Source organism: Salmo salar, chromosome ssa16 (genome assembly GCF_905237065.1).
Source record: "Salmo salar chromosome ssa16, Ssal_v3.1, whole genome shotgun sequence".
Taxonomy (NCBI): domain Eukaryota; kingdom Metazoa; phylum Chordata; class Actinopteri; order Salmoniformes; family Salmonidae; genus Salmo; species Salmo salar.
Window position 1 is genome coordinate 75,400,524 of NC_059457.1, and position 18,190 is coordinate 75,418,713.

At 43.0% G+C, this 18,190-nt stretch overlaps 1 protein-coding gene across 1 annotated transcript; it reads right to left on the reverse strand.

The window, feature by feature from the left end:
- Nucleotides 1-6,392: 6,392 nt before the first annotated feature.
- Nucleotides 6,393-17,954, reverse strand: LOC100136390 (sodium/potassium-transporting ATPase subunit alpha-1). Its single transcript, XM_014150738.2, has 21 exons — nt 17,666-17,954; nt 17,283-17,408; nt 16,541-16,600; nt 15,363-15,566; nt 15,111-15,224; nt 14,887-15,021; nt 14,178-14,295; nt 13,802-14,070; nt 13,262-13,705; nt 12,801-12,993; nt 11,885-12,060; nt 11,655-11,791; nt 11,350-11,500; nt 11,082-11,250; nt 10,828-10,982; nt 10,523-10,646; nt 10,226-10,371; nt 8,424-8,554; nt 7,213-7,314; nt 6,817-6,908; nt 6,393-6,611 (listed from the first exon to the last, which is right to left on the reverse strand). Exons 1-21 carry the CDS (start codon nt 17,675-17,677, stop codon nt 6,583-6,585), a joined length of 3,087 nt encoding a protein of 1,028 aa, XP_014006213.1. The 5' UTR covers nt 17,678-17,954; the 3' UTR covers nt 6,393-6,582.
- Nucleotides 17,955-18,190: the final 236 nt, after the last annotated feature.

Consider the following 18,190-nt stretch of genomic DNA (forward strand, 5'->3'; position numbering starts at 1 on the left):
AGCCTCGGCTTCCACAGGTGATAAGCCCGAGGCTCGGATTCATTCCTTAAATTCTTCCGCACTTCACCTCGATGTGAGCAGGAACGATTCACGCTACTAAAAACAAAACGTTTTGGAACACAAGACTATCTGACTTTGCGCCAACTAAACTGTCCCTTTGTGGTACAGTGTGCTCATCCCCTGAACATTGTGTGCTGGAGTTTGTATTTGTTATCCTAGTTTCCTAGGGTGAGATGAAGATGGCTAACAAGCTGGGTTTGCGACAATGCCCGAATGAATAAAAAGATAGTAATGTTTGTTGTCTTGTATGTCTCAGCTCGGTGCATGCTCGGACGGTGTCAGTTACAGTTGCTTGCCCGCGGCTGGCACTGTTCCCCTAGTCCACGGTGCAGGTTTTCTTGACAGTTGTATAGCATTCTTGAAGGAGCTTGGTCTTTCCAATGGTGACTTCCTCTCCCAGGTGCCTGTACCTCGACTGAGTCTCAGTTGCGGGATGCGGAAATGGATTGGGTCTTTGGTCGAAGCAAACGTCATGTCTGTATGTCAGTGGTGGCATACATCAAGCGATGGGGAGAGACTCGATCTCTCTTCCTCTTAATTTTGGGTCTCGCTCCCTACTGCTAGGGAGCAGTGCGTGCACATGCTCTCGCTTTGGGCGACGCATGTCCCCGGTTGCCTCAACTCAGGTGCAGATCTTCTATCCAGGTGGGGCCCTCTCTCTCAGGAGTGGAGGCTACGCCCCTGGCTGGTCTCCCGGATATGGGAAATCTTTGCGCATCACGAGAAAATGTGCATTGTCGTCTGTTTATGCATTTAAGTGGCAGGTGTTGGGGCTTTGGTGCCAAAATAAAGGAATTGTTTGTTTTCAGAGTGCACATGGGGACATTTTAATGAGCAGGGTTGTTCATTCTCCACTTTGAAAGGGTTCATGGCGGCTATTTCAGCGTGTCAAGTGGGAATTGATGGCGCCACTAGCCCTTGCGGTGCGATTCCTAAAAGGTGTGTGCCGTCTCAGACGGGTTTCAAAACCTATTTTGCTCACTTGGGATTTAGCTTTGGTTTTGGATGCTATGTTTGAGGCCCCCTTCTGAACCACTGGAGTCTGTGGATCTGAAGATCCTCTCCTACAAATCCTCCTTGCTCGTGGCTCCCGGCGACTCTAAAGTGATATTGCATCCTAATGGCGCCTTCGCCCCAAAGGTCATCACTATGCCCTACAGGTCTCTAGCTTTGAGCTATTTCCCTTTCCACTTCCTCCATTTTTTCTGAGAAGCAACGGCAGTTACATGCCCTGTGTCCAGTACGATCTTTATGCAAGTACATTGAGCGGACCCGGATCCGGTTATGTGACCAGCTTTTTGTATGTTTTGCTAATCCAGCTCAAAGCAGGGCACTCTCTAAGCAGCGTCTCTCCCACTAGATTGTGGAGGCATATGGCAGCAAGGGGCAAGGGTTACATAGCGGTGTACACGTCCACTCCACTATGGGTCTGGCAGCATCTTAGGCATTATTTAAAGGGTTGGCTGTGGGGGATATTTGTGCTGCGGTAATTTGGGCATCACCAGACACTTGGTGGTTACAGCTGGGACAGGAAAGGGTGATTAGGCAGCTCGCTGTGTGCGCAATAGATGTGGTAGAGAGGTCAATGGAACTCGACCCAAACAATGGAAAGTCATGGAAACGCGTGGGGGAAAGATGCCGTGGGGGAAAGATCCTGAATCTCCTCATTGCCCCCTGGAAAATTTGGCCTACATTTGGGCTATTCTTTTTATGTGTATTTCACACTATGTTGAGGTAAAAATTGGAGTATAATGCTGTATAGATGTCAACCCCAATACATGTTCATTTCATTGTCACCAATCCACTGCATTACAGTTTAAAACGACTTTGGTAACCTCCACTGCTTTCTCTATGTAGCTATGCTACCAGATTATATGAACGGGAGTTAGCACTTAGCAGTCACTTCTTCTAAACCTGAAAATTGACTACTTCTAAATGTTATGCAGCGAAAACAGCCAAATATATCCAACCTCGACCAGTAACCACATTGTGGGCCTGTTACAATACATCGATCATGACAGATTTGAAGAATAATCTGCAAAGCCCTCACTCTGTCGCTCAGAAACTTATTCCAGTGTCTGCGTGCCAGCTGAAAATCTTTGCCTGTGTGTGTGTGTGTGTGTGTGTGTGTGTGTGTGTGTGTGTGTGTGTGTGTGTGTGTGTGTGTGTGTGTGTGTGTGTGTGTGTGTGTGTAGGATACCTTCCCCTTTTAATTAGAGAAGAATGGATTCACTTTTTCAATGCTAGTTAAGGATACTATAGTTATCAGCTTTCACGTGTTTTTATTTTAATTCTGGTTCCACTCTGCACACACAAGCTTGTTGGCTAGCTAGCTAGCTCTGGTCCAATGTTAAGCTAACTCTCGGAAGTTCAAAGACATTCAACGTTCCTTCATAGAAGCTGCTCGTCCGTAGGTGTAAACGCTTCAAGCTAAGCCTCCTCCTCCACCCTCTCTCGCTCTCTCACCAACCCGCAAAATTTCAGTCACATCTCGTGCCCTACACTTGTCTGTCCAATGCATGTAAATAACTATAGCTTCCCCCTCCATAGCAAGCTGGTCTATCCGCACTGATTGGTGAAGTAATTTAATTTTGTTAACCGTTACTTTTTGGGGGTTTGAACCGGTTCAGAACTTTATTTTGCTGGTCGGAACAGTGGAACGGAACAGATTTTTTTTTTTTTCAGAACCAAACGATTGGAAAATAATTTTGGTTCCAACCACTACTTTTAATCCTACACTGTGATGTCACAGAGCCTTTTGTAGGACCTTTCTTCTTATCTTTTTAACCGCAGATCATATAAACGTGACGTTTTCACATACAGTATGTAGACTTTGGTATGGTGCTGGAGATAATGAATATGAAGTTGAAAAGGGGCGAAATTGCCCTTTAAGAAAGCACTAAACTTTCCATGAACCCATGTCTCATTCATAACTGGATAATAACGCCTGTATCCAGTTTGGAGTTTTTAGTGAATACCATTCAGTCAGACAGGCCCTTAAGATAATTGAGGATAGGGGCTCAAACAGAGGAGAGAGGGTAATCAAATACGGCCAGATGGAATCCTTGACTAATAGCTTTGGCATACCAATACCTTTTCACAATTGTGTGCATGTGTTCCGTATGACTCATTGTTTTGAAGCCATATTTGGCTTGACTTCAATGGATTTCACATGTTTGTTTCCAAGTGTTTTCATATTTCCATTCTCTCATTGTTTGTCTGGCCTAGTAATCATATATAATCAGAAACCTAGTGTAACGTCCGTCGTTAGAAGAAGGGGACCAAAGCGCAGCGTGGGTTGGGTTCATATTTTAATAAACGTGAACCACCAAAACAATAAACAAAACACAACGAACGAGCAGTATTGCAGGCTACTCACAACCATGCAAAATCAACTTCCCACAAAAGACAGGTGGAAAAAAGGCTACCTAAGTATGGCTCCCAATCAGCAACAACGAAATACAGCTGTCCCTGATTGAGAGCCATACCAGGCCAACACAAAGAAATACACAACATAGAAAAACATAGAAATACAAAAACATAGAACAATACTCAAAAACCCCGACAACACAAAACAAACACACCCCTGACACGCCCTGACCAAACTACAATACAAATAACCCCTTATACTGGTTAGGACGTGACACCTAGATCTACCTCACATACCCTCCCTCAACCTCGCTGTTGTCAGTATCAAAACAAAACAACTGATCCATCTGAATCTGTGTCACAAGCCTTGTGTTTTCTATCTATAACCATAGGGAGGGAGATTTAGAATGTTATTTTAGGTGTTCTATTTTGGAATCCTACAGTTCAAGAGGGATAACAGTGTTCAGAATTTCAACAGAGAATAACATGTGCAATCCTAAATTATCAAGTGCTTAAAGGTCCAGTGCAGTCAAAAACTAGATATACCTTTGTTTTATTCTTTTGTTTTAGGTTGGAATAATACTGTGAATTTATGAAAATTATGATAATGCCATCTAAGAGCTGTTTATAAAAGACTGCCTGAAATGTCAGCCTGTTTTGGTGGTATAGAGTTTTGGTCTGCCTGGTGACATCACCATGTGGTAAGTTAATAACAGCTAGTTTTCAGTTTTCCCCTCACCACTCAGATCACTCCCAGACAGTCCTAGCAAAATTCTTGGTTGAGAAATTGCTCTTTGCTAAGAATCAAATCAAATCAAATGTTATTAGTCACATTCACTGAATACAACCTTACAGTGAAATGCTTACTTACGGGCCCCTAACCAACAATGCAGTTTAAAAAAAATACAGATAAGAATAAGAGATAAAAGTAACACGTAATTAAAGAGCAGCAGTAAAATAATAATAGCGAGTCTATATACAGGGTGGTACCGATACAAAGTCAATGTGCGGGGGCACCGGTTAGTTGAGGTAGTATGTACATGTAGCATGAGTTTTTAAAGTGACTATGCATAGATGATAACAGAGAGTAGCAGTGGTGTAAAGAGGGGGAGAGTGGGAGCACTGCAAATAGTCTGGGTAGCGTTTGTCTAGATGTTTAGGATTCTTATGGCTTGGGGGTAGAAGCTGTTTAGAAGCCTCTTGGACCTAGACTTGGTGCTCCGGTACCGCTTGCCGTGCGGTAGCAGAGAAAACAGTCTATGACTAGGGTGGCTGGAGTCTTTGACAATTTTTAGGGCCTTCCTCTGACACCGCCTGGTATAGAGGTCCTGGATGGCAGTAAGCTTGGCCCCAGTGATGTACTGGGCTGTTTGCACTACCCTCTGTAGTGCCTTGCGGTCGGAGGCCGAACAGTTGCCATACCAGGTCGGTGATGCAACCAGTCAGGATGCTCTCGGTGGTGCAGCTGTAGAACCTTTTGAGGATCTGAGGACCCATGTCAAATCTTTTCAGACTCCTGAGGGGGAATAGGTTTTGTCGTGCCCTCTTCACGACTGTTTTGGTGTGCTTGGACAATGTTAGTTTGTTGGTGATGTGGACACCAAGAAACTTGAAGCTGTCAACCTGCTCCACTGCAGCCCCGTTGCTGAGAATGGGGGCATGCTCGGTCCTCTTTTTCCTGTAGTCCACAATCATCTCCTTTGTCTTGATCACATTGAGGGAGAGGTTGTTGTCCTGGCACCACACGGCCAGGTCTGTGACCTCCTCCCTATAGGCTGTCTCGTCGTTGTCGGTGATCACTGTTGTGTCATCGGCAAATGTAATAATCGTGTTGGAGTCATGGCCGTGGAGTCACGAGTGAACAGGGAGTACAGGAGGGGACTGAGCACGCACCCCTGAGGGGCCCCTATGTTGAGGATCAGTGTGGTGGATGTGTTGTTACCTACCCTTACCACTTGGGGGTGGCCCGTCAGGAAGTCCAGGATCCAGTTGCAGAGGGAGGTGTTAAGTTCCAGGGTCCTTAGCTTATTGATGAGCTTTGAGGGCACTGTGGTGTTGAATGCTGAGCTGTAGTCAATGAATAGCATTCTCACATAGAATAGCGTCCCACATATCCCAGAGAAGTTAAATGTCTTACTCACATCGGCTGCGGAGAGCGTGATCACACAGTCTTCCGGAACAGCTGGTGCTCTCATGCATGTTTCAGTGTTATTTGCCTTGAAGCGAGCATAGAAGTAGTTTAGCTCGTCTGGTGGGCTCGTGTCACTGGGCAGCTCTCGGCTGTGCTATTTAAAAAAAAAAAAAAAGCTATTTTTGTTTGTTTTTCACCATTTTAATTGAAAACAATCATAGTAAGGTACTTAATTGTTAACCAGAAATTATTTGATATTGAGATAAAAACATCTGACCTTAAAAGTAACTATAAAGTTCAAATCTCACTTTTAAAAGTTAATATTCTATTAACTCACACCCAAATAATTTTGTTGACTCATTGTATACTCACTCATATTTCTGGCCAAAGCATAAATTAGAGAAAAAAAGCCCCACCTCAAACAGACTGTTTAAAAAATGCTTGCTATTTTCTCATATACCATGACATCATGTTGACATATTGGCAGAGCTGGCCAATCAGCTGTTGAATATTTAAAATGACCGATATACGACCACGCCATTCTGTTGTTGGAGTACGCCCACACCATTCAAACACAGAAAAGCTGCTTTTTAACATACTTCAATACAATTTTTTGGAAGTAAAAACTATTTCACTCATATTGTAATTCATTATAAGTCATATTTCATAGAACTATGCAAACACTGAACATTTACTTTAAACAAATAAGACGCAACTATACTAGGTTATTTCTCCCATAGATGCAACACAAGTTAAGCCTACATGTCTTACACTAAATCCAAACCAATAAATCAAAAAAATTCAGACAACAAAAAATGAATAGACTTAAGAATTAGCATTGAAGTGATGTTTATTTCAATTTGCATTATCACAATCAAGAACTCCTCAATGCAGCTGAGTGCACCATCGCAGTGTTCATTGGATGTAATGGTAATGTAGCAGATTGAAATGTAGTGTAATGTTGTTGGTTGAGATGTAGCAGCGGAGTGACATTGAGTGATCCTGGGGATAGACTCTTTTTGTCAGTAGTAGGTCTCCTGTTCCACCCAACCTTAAAGGAGAGAAAATTCAGAGAGATGAACACAATTAGTTAGATTTCATCTCATCACAGAAAATCTACATGAGACAAATTAAATAATTCATCCTTCCCAATCCTGCATGCCATTGTCATGTTATAACACAATAATTCACTTTGATGTAAAATTGTCGACGTTATCTTAATAGCTTGTTTTCGTCCATAGTCCCTGAGCACTTACCTCCTGGGTTTCGTCGCAGGATGTATCTCCTACCCTCATCATAGAGGAAGATGAGCAGAGAGTAGGGTAAGGCACAGAACCACCAGCAAGGCCTGAGGAAAGAGAGAAGGAAAGAGAGAAGAAAAGAGAGAAGAAAAGAATAAAGAGATTAAGTTGAGCGTAAAACAGCGAGGAAATGCGCTTACAGGGCCCCTAAATGTCAAATGTAATATTCTCTCTTGGTTGGGCAGTAAACCCCATTACACTTCAGCTGACTAGTGAACCCCAACTGATCCTGAGGCCACAGTAGTCTCCTCCACCCATTGTAATATCCATCCATTTTACCACTCATCTTTTAAAACGGGTGAGCTTTGTTCCAAGCTGATATACAGAAGAGAATCAGAAGGGTCTACTCACTTGAGTGGGTACATTCTGAGGGCGACATCCATTCCAGGACAGTAGGATAGGAAGACAGCCAGGGCAGTTTCCTCAAACAGTCCGAAGATGAGAATACGGTTCCTGAGATGGGAGGAAAAAAAGAAGAAAAAAATCATGGATTTGATACCAACAGGGTGGATATTGATTTAGAAGTCAGTTGCAGGGCTATATGCACATTAACTCCCCTCTGGCAAACAGTTCAGCTTTATCATGACCAAAATCACCCACCACCTGAACAGTTTCTTTCCCTGTGCTGTGGCCCTCACCAACTTATTTCAACCTTTATTTAACTAGGCAAGTCAGTTAAGAACAAATTCTTATTTTTCAATGACGGCCTAGGAACAGTGGGTTAACTGCCTTGTTCAGGGGCAGAACTACAGATTTGTACCTTGTCAGCTTGGGGATTTGAGCTTGCAACCTGTCGGTTACTAGTCCAACGCTCTAACCACTAGGCTACGCTGCCACCCCAAGGCACTATGCAATCTGTGATGCACACTGCATCAAGTATCCAACACTTAGCGACCTTGTCTAGAGGTTCCGGCCTCTTGGTGTAATGGTATAGGTGTTGGCTTGACAGTCACTGGACCTGGTTTTGAGTTCCGGTTGGGGCTACCCCCTGAATTTGCTACATTGGTGTCAGAAATGGGATGGTGGCCATGAGGTCACCGGAGAGGTGTGTACATGTCAGGGACATGGTATAGAGAAACGTGGGGACACACTCTCCCAAAGGAAGGGGGTAATGTATCAACCTTAACCCAACACCTAGCAACCTCATCGAGAGGTTTGATGTAATGATTAAGGTGTTGGCTTGACAATTGCTGGACTGGGGGTCAAGTCCCGGTGGGGGCTACCCCTGAATTCTCTACAATATATTTATACTGTAAATGTGTATATCCTCTCTTCCCTCTTACTCTTCAGTTCTATGCACATTTTATAAATTTGTATATAATGTATTTAAACTTTGTGTAAATTGCTCTGTCTGTATTCTGGCCTTTAATGTTGTCTATTGCTAGCAGCACCATATCACTAAGTACAATTGTGAGTATGTGTAAATGTACTTGGTGAATAAAGGTGATTCTGATTCTGGTGATGTGTAAGTCAAGACCAGAGCAGTGAAGATCAAGCTTCAGAAAAAAACTCTTAGGACCCAAACCTAGACCAAGACCATAAAGATCGATGTGTGTACTCACTTCATTCCCTGCTGAAGGATGGAGTTCCTCCTGGTTTTACAGATGATCAAATCGGCCCACTGTACAACTACAATACTGGCGAAGAATGCTGTGTGGCAGGTGAACTCCACAATCTTTCTGCGCTCATATGTCTGAAGGATGGATCATGGACCATAGAAAGAGAGTGTGTAGAGAGACATATGGAAAAAAAGAAGAGTGAGAGGACATATGTTTATTACATTGGTACATTACAGTTGTGAAGATTACTGACTACTCTGTTACCAAATGTGTGGTGAACCTGTGTGCCGGCGGCAGCAGTGGCATTCACAAATGGTAGTTCTGGAGGATTAGTGGCAAGCTATCTACGAAGCCCAAAATAACGGAGAGGACTGTTGGGGCCGGTGAGGTGCACTGCAGGCTACGGACCTGTCTGTCTGAATCCCTGGCTGTGACTGAGATGCTCCGTCTTTCTCAAGACAATCGATATTTCCTCTGCTGACTATCCGAAATGCAAGCTGTGCATCATCCCTGATCCGTGATCGCATCCATGACCTCTCAACTTTCTTGATACTGTATCACATTTATTGATTTATTTTGTTATCCTCTCTTGGGTAGGGGGCAGCATTTTGAATTTGGATGAATGAGGCGCCCAATGTAAACTTCCTGTTACTCAGGCCCAGAAGCTAGGATATGCATACGCATGGTAGTATTGGATAGAAAACACTCTAAAGTTTCCAAAACTGTTAAAATAATGTCTGTGAGTATAACAGAACTGATATGACAGGCGAAAACCTGAGGAAAATCCATAATCCATCCAGGAAGTGGGATATTTTTGATGTGGGTACTTTTCTATTGAATGCCTATACAGTATCTAAATGGTTAGGACCCAGATTGCAGTTCCTATGTCTTCCACTAGATGTCAACAGTATTTAGATATTGTTTCAGGCTTGTATTCTGAAAAATGAGGAAGAATGAGACCATTTTCTATGTGGACTCTAGAATGAACCAGAGCTAGTTTGCGCGCGTGACCGATTGCACGCCGTTTGTTGTTTTTCCTTTCTATTGAAGACACTATTGTCTGGTTGAAATATTATCGATTATTTAGACAATAGACAACTTGAGGATTAATTATAAACATTGTTTGACATGTTTCGCCGAACTTTACCAGTACTATTAGGATGTATTCATCTGCATGTCATGACCGCCTTTGAGCCAGTGGATTACTGAACAAAACGCGCCAACAAAACTGAGTTTTTGGGACATAAAGAGGGACTTTATCGAACATTTATTGTGTAACAGGGACTCTTGTGACTGCAAATATAAAGATCATCAAAGGTAAGTGATTGATTTTATCGCTATTTCTGACTTTTGTAATTCCTTTACTTGGTTGTAAAATGTTTTTTGCTTTTGTAAGCGGGTCGCTGTCCTCTGATAATCGCATGGTATGCTTTTGCCGTAAAGCCTTTCTGAAATCTGACACAGCGGCTGGATTAACAAGAAGTTAATCTTTAAGCCGATGTATAACACTTGTATTTTTATGAATGTTTAATTTGACTATTTCTGTATTTTGAATTTGGCGCTCTGCAATTTCACCGGATGTTGGCCAGGTGGGACGCTACCGTCCCACCTGCCCATAAGAAGTTATCTTGACTTTCCAGATATATACACAATTCAGCTTTTAGCTGCCATGTATTCTGGAATAAACTAAACAAAAAAAATTGTGAGAGAGATTGAAAAAGCTCATATTGAGAACTTCAGATCAAAACAAGGCCAATGCTAATCCGTTAGTACAGCAAAAAGCAGAGCGGTGTTTGTGTACTTACCCACTGCTGGCCGTAGCTGTCCTCCATGTCGTTCATTATCTTGTTGTCCCAGTCCACACGCATACCCAGCAAATCCATGGGCAAGAACCCGTTCTCAGCCAGGATCACAAAGTATGTGAAGAAACCGGCTGTGGCCTGCATCATACCTGTGAAGAGTAAAAATGAGGAGAGTATTTTTGTCAGTGAAGTGACATTGATCAGATTGTTAATGTGCTATGAAACTGACTGGCCAACATACAACGCAACAAGACCCGGTAAAGGCAGACAAAACAGAAGAAGGGCCAAATTAATCCTTACCAATTTGACCGTAGGCTATGCTAATGAGCCTCTCGTTCACCAGTTTGTCAGTTTTGGGGTTTCTGGGCTGTCGCTTCATGATGTCATTCTCAGCTTCTTCATAGGCCAGGGAGATAGCTGGGACCTTGAAGGTAATGATGGGAAAGATCATCCAAATTAGAAATGTTTTGTTGGTAACTATGATGTTAGTTCAAAGACCTTCCAAACAACCTCTAAAATGATCATATACATTGTTCTTCATAACGCACCAGAACACATGATCAGATTGTTCACAAAGGAGGAGTATCCACATCTGAAAGACCCACCATATCAGTTCCCAGGTCGATACAGAGGATGGTGACAGTTCCTAGGGGCAGTGGAATGTTGGCGATGATGAAGAGGAGGAAGGGTGAGATTTCTGGAATATTACTGGTCAGGGTGTAGGCGATGGACTTCTTCAAGTTGTCAAAGATCAGACGGCCTGAGGGAAATAGAGGATGGGGGGAAGGAATAGTCAGGGTGATGAGAGAAGGATGGAAAAACCCAGCAGATTGATGGTCATTGCCAGAGCTTCTCTTACCCTCTTCAACACCAGTCACGATGGAGGCAAAGTTGTCATCCAGGAGGATCATGTCTGCAGCCTGCTTGGAGACATCAGATCCAGAGATACCCATAGCAACACCGATGTCAGCCTTCTTCAGAGCAGGAGAATCGTTCACACCATCACCTGTCACAGCTACAATAGCACCCTGTGGATAAGTAAGAGAGGTGTTTACAGATGTTAGAAACTCCAAAAGTGAGATGCAATTATCCTGACTGACTCATGAATTAATTCAATAAACTAGTACCTGACGCTGGCAACCCTCCACAATGATCAGCTTCTGCTGAGGAGAAGTTCTGGCAAACACAATCTCAGTGTGATGGGACAAAATGTCATCCAACTGTTCGGCTGACAGGTCCTTCAGCTCTCCACCGTGGACAACACAGGCCTTGGCATCTCTGGAGGGTACAAATATAAGCTAAATATAAGGGCTTGTATTGGTCTGTTCTGATGATGCCCCAAAAAGGCTATATCAATGTTTCTGTCACTCCTCTTTAAGTGTAGACAGTATGATGACATAACTGAAATGATCCCAAACAAATTGCAACATACCTTGGATTGACCTCAGAAACTGGGATTTTCAGGCGAGCAGCGATGTCCTCAACAGTCTCATTTCCTTCAGATATAATTCCCACACCCTTGGCAATGGCCTTAGCAGTGATGGGATGATCACCAGTGACCATGATAACCTAAGGGAAGGAAGGGAATAGGAGTGGTCTGGTCACAGTGGCTGCTATGTGGGTTGACTGAAGAGTCTTGTGTTTAGTATGATATTGCCATACCTTGATTCCAGCACTCCTGCACTTTCCCACAGCGTCAGGCACAGCAGCACGGGGAGGGTCAATCATGGACATTAGGCCAACGAAGCACAGATTCTCAGTTGGGAAGTTTACCTCTTCGCAGTCAAAGTTAAAGCCTTCGGCAAACTGGTCATCAGGTAGCTGGAAATGGCAGAAACCTGAAAAAGCCACAGAGTCAGAGACACGCCACAACAAATTTTTCATGTTCTAGACCAGTCAGGGTCGGACTGGATTGCGGTCACAATGAAATGAATTAAGAGTACAGATTATGATGGGACAATATACAAACGGTTTTGAGAAAGATAATTATGTTATCGGTTTCTTTTAATTTTGAAAATGTAATGAATTAAAGGTTATTTGTTGATGTTAAAATTGAAAGCGGCAATCAGCAGTTGAAACAATAACAAAGCGGGCTCCCCACAACTGGTTTGGTAAAAAGCTGAGGGATGGGGCTGGACAAATGATACCCCTCATGGACAGAGCTATGGATGCAAGGATTGACCATCCATCATATCAAATGAAAATGATAGTTTAACCATGTTTTGAGGCTATTTAGTGTTGGTTTACATTTACTTTGTTTACAAACATTGTAGTAAAAAAAATCTTATATTTTGGGTTATGATGGTTTACGACAGTTGAATTAGGCATTTATTCAGTTATATTCTTCAAGAATCAATAGGTACTTATCAATTATTCAAAAAATGGAGGTACATTTTTTTTAGCAACTCCAGATTGCCTCTTTAAGGTTATGTCATTAGATTTGGGGCGGGGTCGCAAGACATTCTGGTTGAAAAATGGGGTCCCCGCTGAAAAAGTTGGAATACCACTGTTATAGACTGTTCATTCAGTCCAAAACCTTTGAATGCATATTTTCCCATATTGGTGTGTGCCCTCTTACCCAGCACTCTCTCTCCCAGCCCTCCCAGCTCTTCGTAGGCGTTCTGGAAGGCTTCCTTCAACTCGTCATCCAGAGACTGTTCTTTGCCCTGGATCAAAATCGTGGAGCAGCGGTCCAGAATCCTCTCAGGGGCTCCCTTCATCACCAGCAGGTGCTTGGACTCTCCGGCCATGATGTTCTTATGAATGGAGAGCTAGGTGCGAAATGAATTGGTTTTTGATCAGATGACACCATGAAGAGAGTTTAAATTTAAATTAGCAGGCAATGACCAGTAAGTAGCCTACAGTGCCTGGTAAACTAAAGTTCTGGCAACTTATTGGATGTCGATACAAAGTGGCATTTCCAAGCTGATTGAGAAAAGCCATCCATCCATCCTGATTTTGAGTCTATCACACCACCTTCTACAACTCAGTTTAACCCGTTGTTAACCCACAGATACCACAAAGAGTGCATGTGGTTACCTGATATTTGTTGGTGGAGTTGAAGGGAATCTCAGCGATCTTGCTGTACTTTTCTCTCATGTCTTTGACAGACCCGCAGCACAGCTCGATACACTTCAGCAGGGCAGACTCTGAAGCATCACCAGCCACATCTCTCTTGAGGATAGGTACGTTGTTCTGTTCTGCCAGGAAGACGGCGCGGTTGCACAGGCCAGCGACTCTAGCCAGGGAAGCCCAGGTGGCAGAGCTTTTGTCGAAGCAGGTACCACTCTGATTCTCTGTGGTGTCAGCCTCATGGATCTGGTTGTCGAACCACATGTGAGCCACGGTCATTCTGTTCTGAGTCAGCGTTCCGGTCTTGTCTGAGCAAATGGTGGAGGTGGAGCCAAGGGTCTCAACAGCTTCAAGATTCTTCACCAGGCAGTTCTTCTTGGCCATACGCTTGGCAGTCAGAGTTAGACACACCTACGATAGAAAGCCATATTAGACAGTTAAGTAATCAACAAGTTTTGTTGTTAGGACTGAAGTTTTCGTTAAACATGACTTTTCATCGGTACTCACAGTTACAGTAGCCAGGAGACCCTCTGGCACATTAGCAACGATGATTCCAATGAGGAAGATGACAGCTTCTAGCCAACCATATCCCAGAATGAGGGAGAGGACGAAGAAAGACACGCCCAGGAAGACGGCCACACCGGTGATGATGTGGATAAAGTGCTCAATCTCTTTGGCTATAGGCGTCTTCCCACCCTCAAGACTCGTGGCCAAGGTGGCAATACGACCCATGACAGTGTGGTCACCAGTGTTGATGACGATACCTCTGGCAGTTCCTGACAAAACATGGAGAATATGGTTTAGAATCACAAAATGGCTAAGTGATACATTTCAAGTTATTTGAACTATTAAATCACTACGGCTAGTTACAGAAGTTATTTACCTTCAACACAGTTGGTAGAGAAGAAGGCAATGTTCCTTGTCTCCAGGGGGTTGTCATTGGAGAAATCCGGAGTACGTGTCTGGGGCTCAGATTCACCAGTGAGGGAGGAGTTGTCCACCTGAGTGGGAAAAGAGAATTGCGTTAATACAACTTTGAATGACACTAAAGGTGTCCGCATGCTTCCCATCCGAAACAGTTCAGAACAGTTTGTCATATAATATGACGACATTTTGTGCTGTTTTTATTCGTTTTGGTCTCCGGGAAGTTTTTTTGGGGCTGTTGGTGCACACACAAAAAAATCCTCAAGGCCAGCCGAAGTTCAGGAGCCAAAGTCTATGCCCCTTCGTCGGTCATTGGTCAACAGTAGTGATCAATGAAGTGTCTGTTGTCATTCAATGATAGACGATTTGTTTTCATTCACATTTTTTCACTTGAGAAATACTGCACCAAAAATCTTATCTAGATTGCGCAACTAAGATCTCCTTAGCAAAAACATCAGCATTTATGACATATTTCTTGAATTATCTTAGATTCATTCTGACTATTTTGAGAAAGTGTATACTGGCTACGGCGTCTCAAAATGGACAAACAGTACTATTGTTGCTTTTTCAAGCAAAGGTCTTTTAAGGGAGTATGCCAGTCAAACCGAAGTATGCGGAAGTCTTAGGCTACATATGTGACCCATGATCTTGGATTGTAAAGTACCCACCTTGCAGCCGCTGGCAGAGACAATACGCAAATCAGCTGGGATTCTATCTCCTCCTTTCACCTCCACCAGATCTCCAACCACCACTTCTTCAGCGTTGATGTTCTTCTTCTCACCATCACGGACAACAAGGGCTTGCTACAAGGCAAGTGACAGGATTACAATCCGTAGACATGACAATACAATCAAGTTCTTCTCAGAGGTGTTTGAAAAGGCAGAAGTCTAACCTGTGGGACCAGGTTCTTGAAGGAGTCCATGATCTTTGAGCTCTTGGCCTCTTGGTAGTAGGAGAAACAGCCAGTAACAATGACAACAACAGAGAGCACAACCCCCAGGTACAACTGTGAGGGACAGAAACGAAGAGGGAGAAAGACTATGAGAGTATTACGTTACTGTTAAGTGAGAAACCCCTTTCAGGCACCAGAGGCATTGTAGTTTTTGTTAAGTCTCAAATTATCTCAGAATTCTATAATTCTCACATTATCATTGGCCGGCTCATCCTCGGAGGCGGCCTGGATTCCGTAGGCCAGGAAGCAGAGCATAGCACCAATCCATAGGAGCATAGAGAACCCACCAAAGAGCTGCCTGCAGAACTTAACCCACTCAGGGGTAGTGGGAGGAGGGGTCAGGGTGTTGGGGCCATCACGAAGAAGGATCTCCTTAGCCCGAGCTGAGGATAGACCCTGGATGGGGGAGGGATGAGAGAGAAGGAGAGGGAAAAGGTAGAGTGAAGAGAAAGGAGGAGGGAGGAAAGCAGGAAGAGGGAAGAGCAAGAGGCAGAGTAAGAGGCAGTAGAGTGATTACCTATGGAACTCCAAACTTTCCCCTCCCCTTTTGTCAGCAAGAAAATCTGTCAAACGACCTCCCTCCCCATACCTCGCCCCGCCCCTCATCACTACATAGTGCTTTCAATGTTCCCGTGTGAATGTGGCCCTTGTAGTGGAAATTCTGCTTAATCCCTGGATCAAATATCAACAGATCATTATCTGTGCGCCATCACCAAAATAGTGTTTAACTGTTATCCTTTCCACACAAAACAATGTTTAGGCCTGTCCTAATTGTACTCCACACAAAGCTGAAGATATTGCAGATATTGTGTCCCCTGCATTAGACCTACCCTATGGCTTGTTAAAAATTGTTAATGTGTATTTATCTGACTTGCTGTCACACAAATGGAAAAAGTCTCATTCATATGTTCTATGCACCGTTTTAAGTTCCACTCACTGTCATGTCTAATGTTGTGTTTTTATGTTGTGTTTACTATGAATGCTGCTTTTCCGGCCAGGGCTCACTTGTAAAAGAGATGTACATCTCAATGGGACCTCTCTGGTTAAATAAAGGATTCAAAAAATAAAATGAAAAGAATGTAATGGGAGTCACACATTTGGAAAATATATATTTGACTCCAAACTCTGTGTAAACTTTAGGAAGATATAGATATGTTTCATGTTCAAAGATTCAGTGGTAGATAGTGATGTCATCATGACTTAGAAGGCAGATGAAGTTCTACCTACGATATGACCTCGTGCCGTAACCTCCATGACCTCAATGCGCTTCAAATTACAGTCAGAAACAATCCGTAGGAGCAGCTGATACAACTGGTTGTCAGTTTTAAAAAAGCGGAGGCACACATGCACACACATATTCACTCACTCACCCTGGCTAAGTCTGTGCCGTATTTCCGATGAAGTTCATCCAAGGTCAACTTGTGGTCATCCTAAATCAGAGAGAGAGGGAGAGGGAGAGAGAGATTGAGAAAGAAAGAAACAGTTGCTTGTTGAACTAGGGAGTTCTCTCAACTTTTCCCCATGGCGAAAGTATATGCAGAACATGCATAGTTATGAAACACATTCCTCAAACAATTTGAAATGATCCTTGGTATGATGAGGTTATGCTGCATCGATTTCAATATAAACCAAAGATAAGTCATGCGTTTCTTTATGATGGATGGAATTATCTGGTTCACATTTCTGCCCTGAAAAAGCAGTTTCCAAAGATATGCTACTGTTCCTCTGAAGTTTAAACGCAGGCTATTGGGGTTTTGAAACTGCTCCCAAGGCTCACTGCAGAGTAATAGTAAGTCAATTAAAATGCTAATTAGTACCTAAATGCAAGTCCAGAAACTAAAGAGCTTGAAAGGTTGTGTGTTGTACCTTTTCTGGTCCACAGAGACTAATAGACTTACTGTTTACCTTAGTCTTTTCTTGCTGATATTACTGACAGTTTTGAAGCTATATCACACTATTTAAATCATCTTTGGCACTACGGATGAAAATTATTTTTGCAGCCAACTCCACTGCTTTGATGTGTAAATTGAATATGGATTAATGTGCATTGTTCATGTCAACTAAATTAGATTAATAGAATTAGTAAATTCATAAATAATCAGTTTTCCTCACCAGGTCAACTTCCTTTTTCAGATCGTCCATGTCCTTCTTCTCCTTTGCTTTCTTCACCTCCTTTTTATTCTTTTTATTTCCATCGTCCTCTGAGGTCGCCGCCAGCTTATAATCATCTTTCCCCTTCTGTATATCAAAAGGTACGTTAATGATGAGAAAGTGGGAACTATCAATGTGCCTCTTTCCTAATGAGGGCTTAGATAAGGAGTGCATTCAGAACTTTATCAAATATGGAACTTTATTTAAAAAAGTAAGAAGCAGCCATGAACAGAGGGCTAAACTTTTAATATGAACTGCAAAAAAACTACAGATTTTTTGAAGTTGAAAGAACACAATATAAGTAAATCCAAATCCTGATACTCAAAAGTGAAATCCAGACTTACTCCGAGCCCCATCCTTGCACTGCTGTCCTAGAACTCTCAATCCCAGTGGTTTGTAAAGAGAATATACTTCCTCCTTATCCTGAGAAACTCCACCTGTTACACGTTTACACTTCTCTCTCTCACTTTCTCGATGTCTCGAGTCACCCCAGAGCTCCCTGGATAGCTAACTCAGGTTTGAATATATTTATATACCCGACTGGTTTACCTGCCCAAGGGGAGGTACACAGGAGGAATGAGGCAGGTGAGTGGAGAGGGGGCTGAGGATGGGAGGGGTTGGGGAGAAGGAGGGGGATCTGTGAAATGTAATTTATTTATTTATTCAACCTTCACCTATACAGCTTGGTCATTTTGACGACAAGGCCCCTGAAAGAAAGAATCCGTCTGAAGTTGACAGTAATAACAGTGTGTAGTGGAATGGAAAAGAAGTTGACAGTAATAACAGCGTGGAGTGGAATGGAAAAGAACGAGGACAATGAATGAATAAAGATCATTTTCTTTCTCTCTGCTGTACTTACTTTCTCACTT

Coding starts and splice junctions, on each gene's coding strand:
- LOC100136390 (XM_014150738.2), bottom strand. Junction 16,601..17,282: donor TGAAAAAGGAAGTTGACCTG/GTGAGGAAAACT, acceptor TCTCTGATTTAG/GATGACCACAAGTTGACCTT. Junction 10,983..11,081: donor CGTGACTGGTGTTGAAGAGG/GTAAGAGAAGCT, acceptor TATTTCCCTCAG/GCCGTCTGATCTTTGACAAC.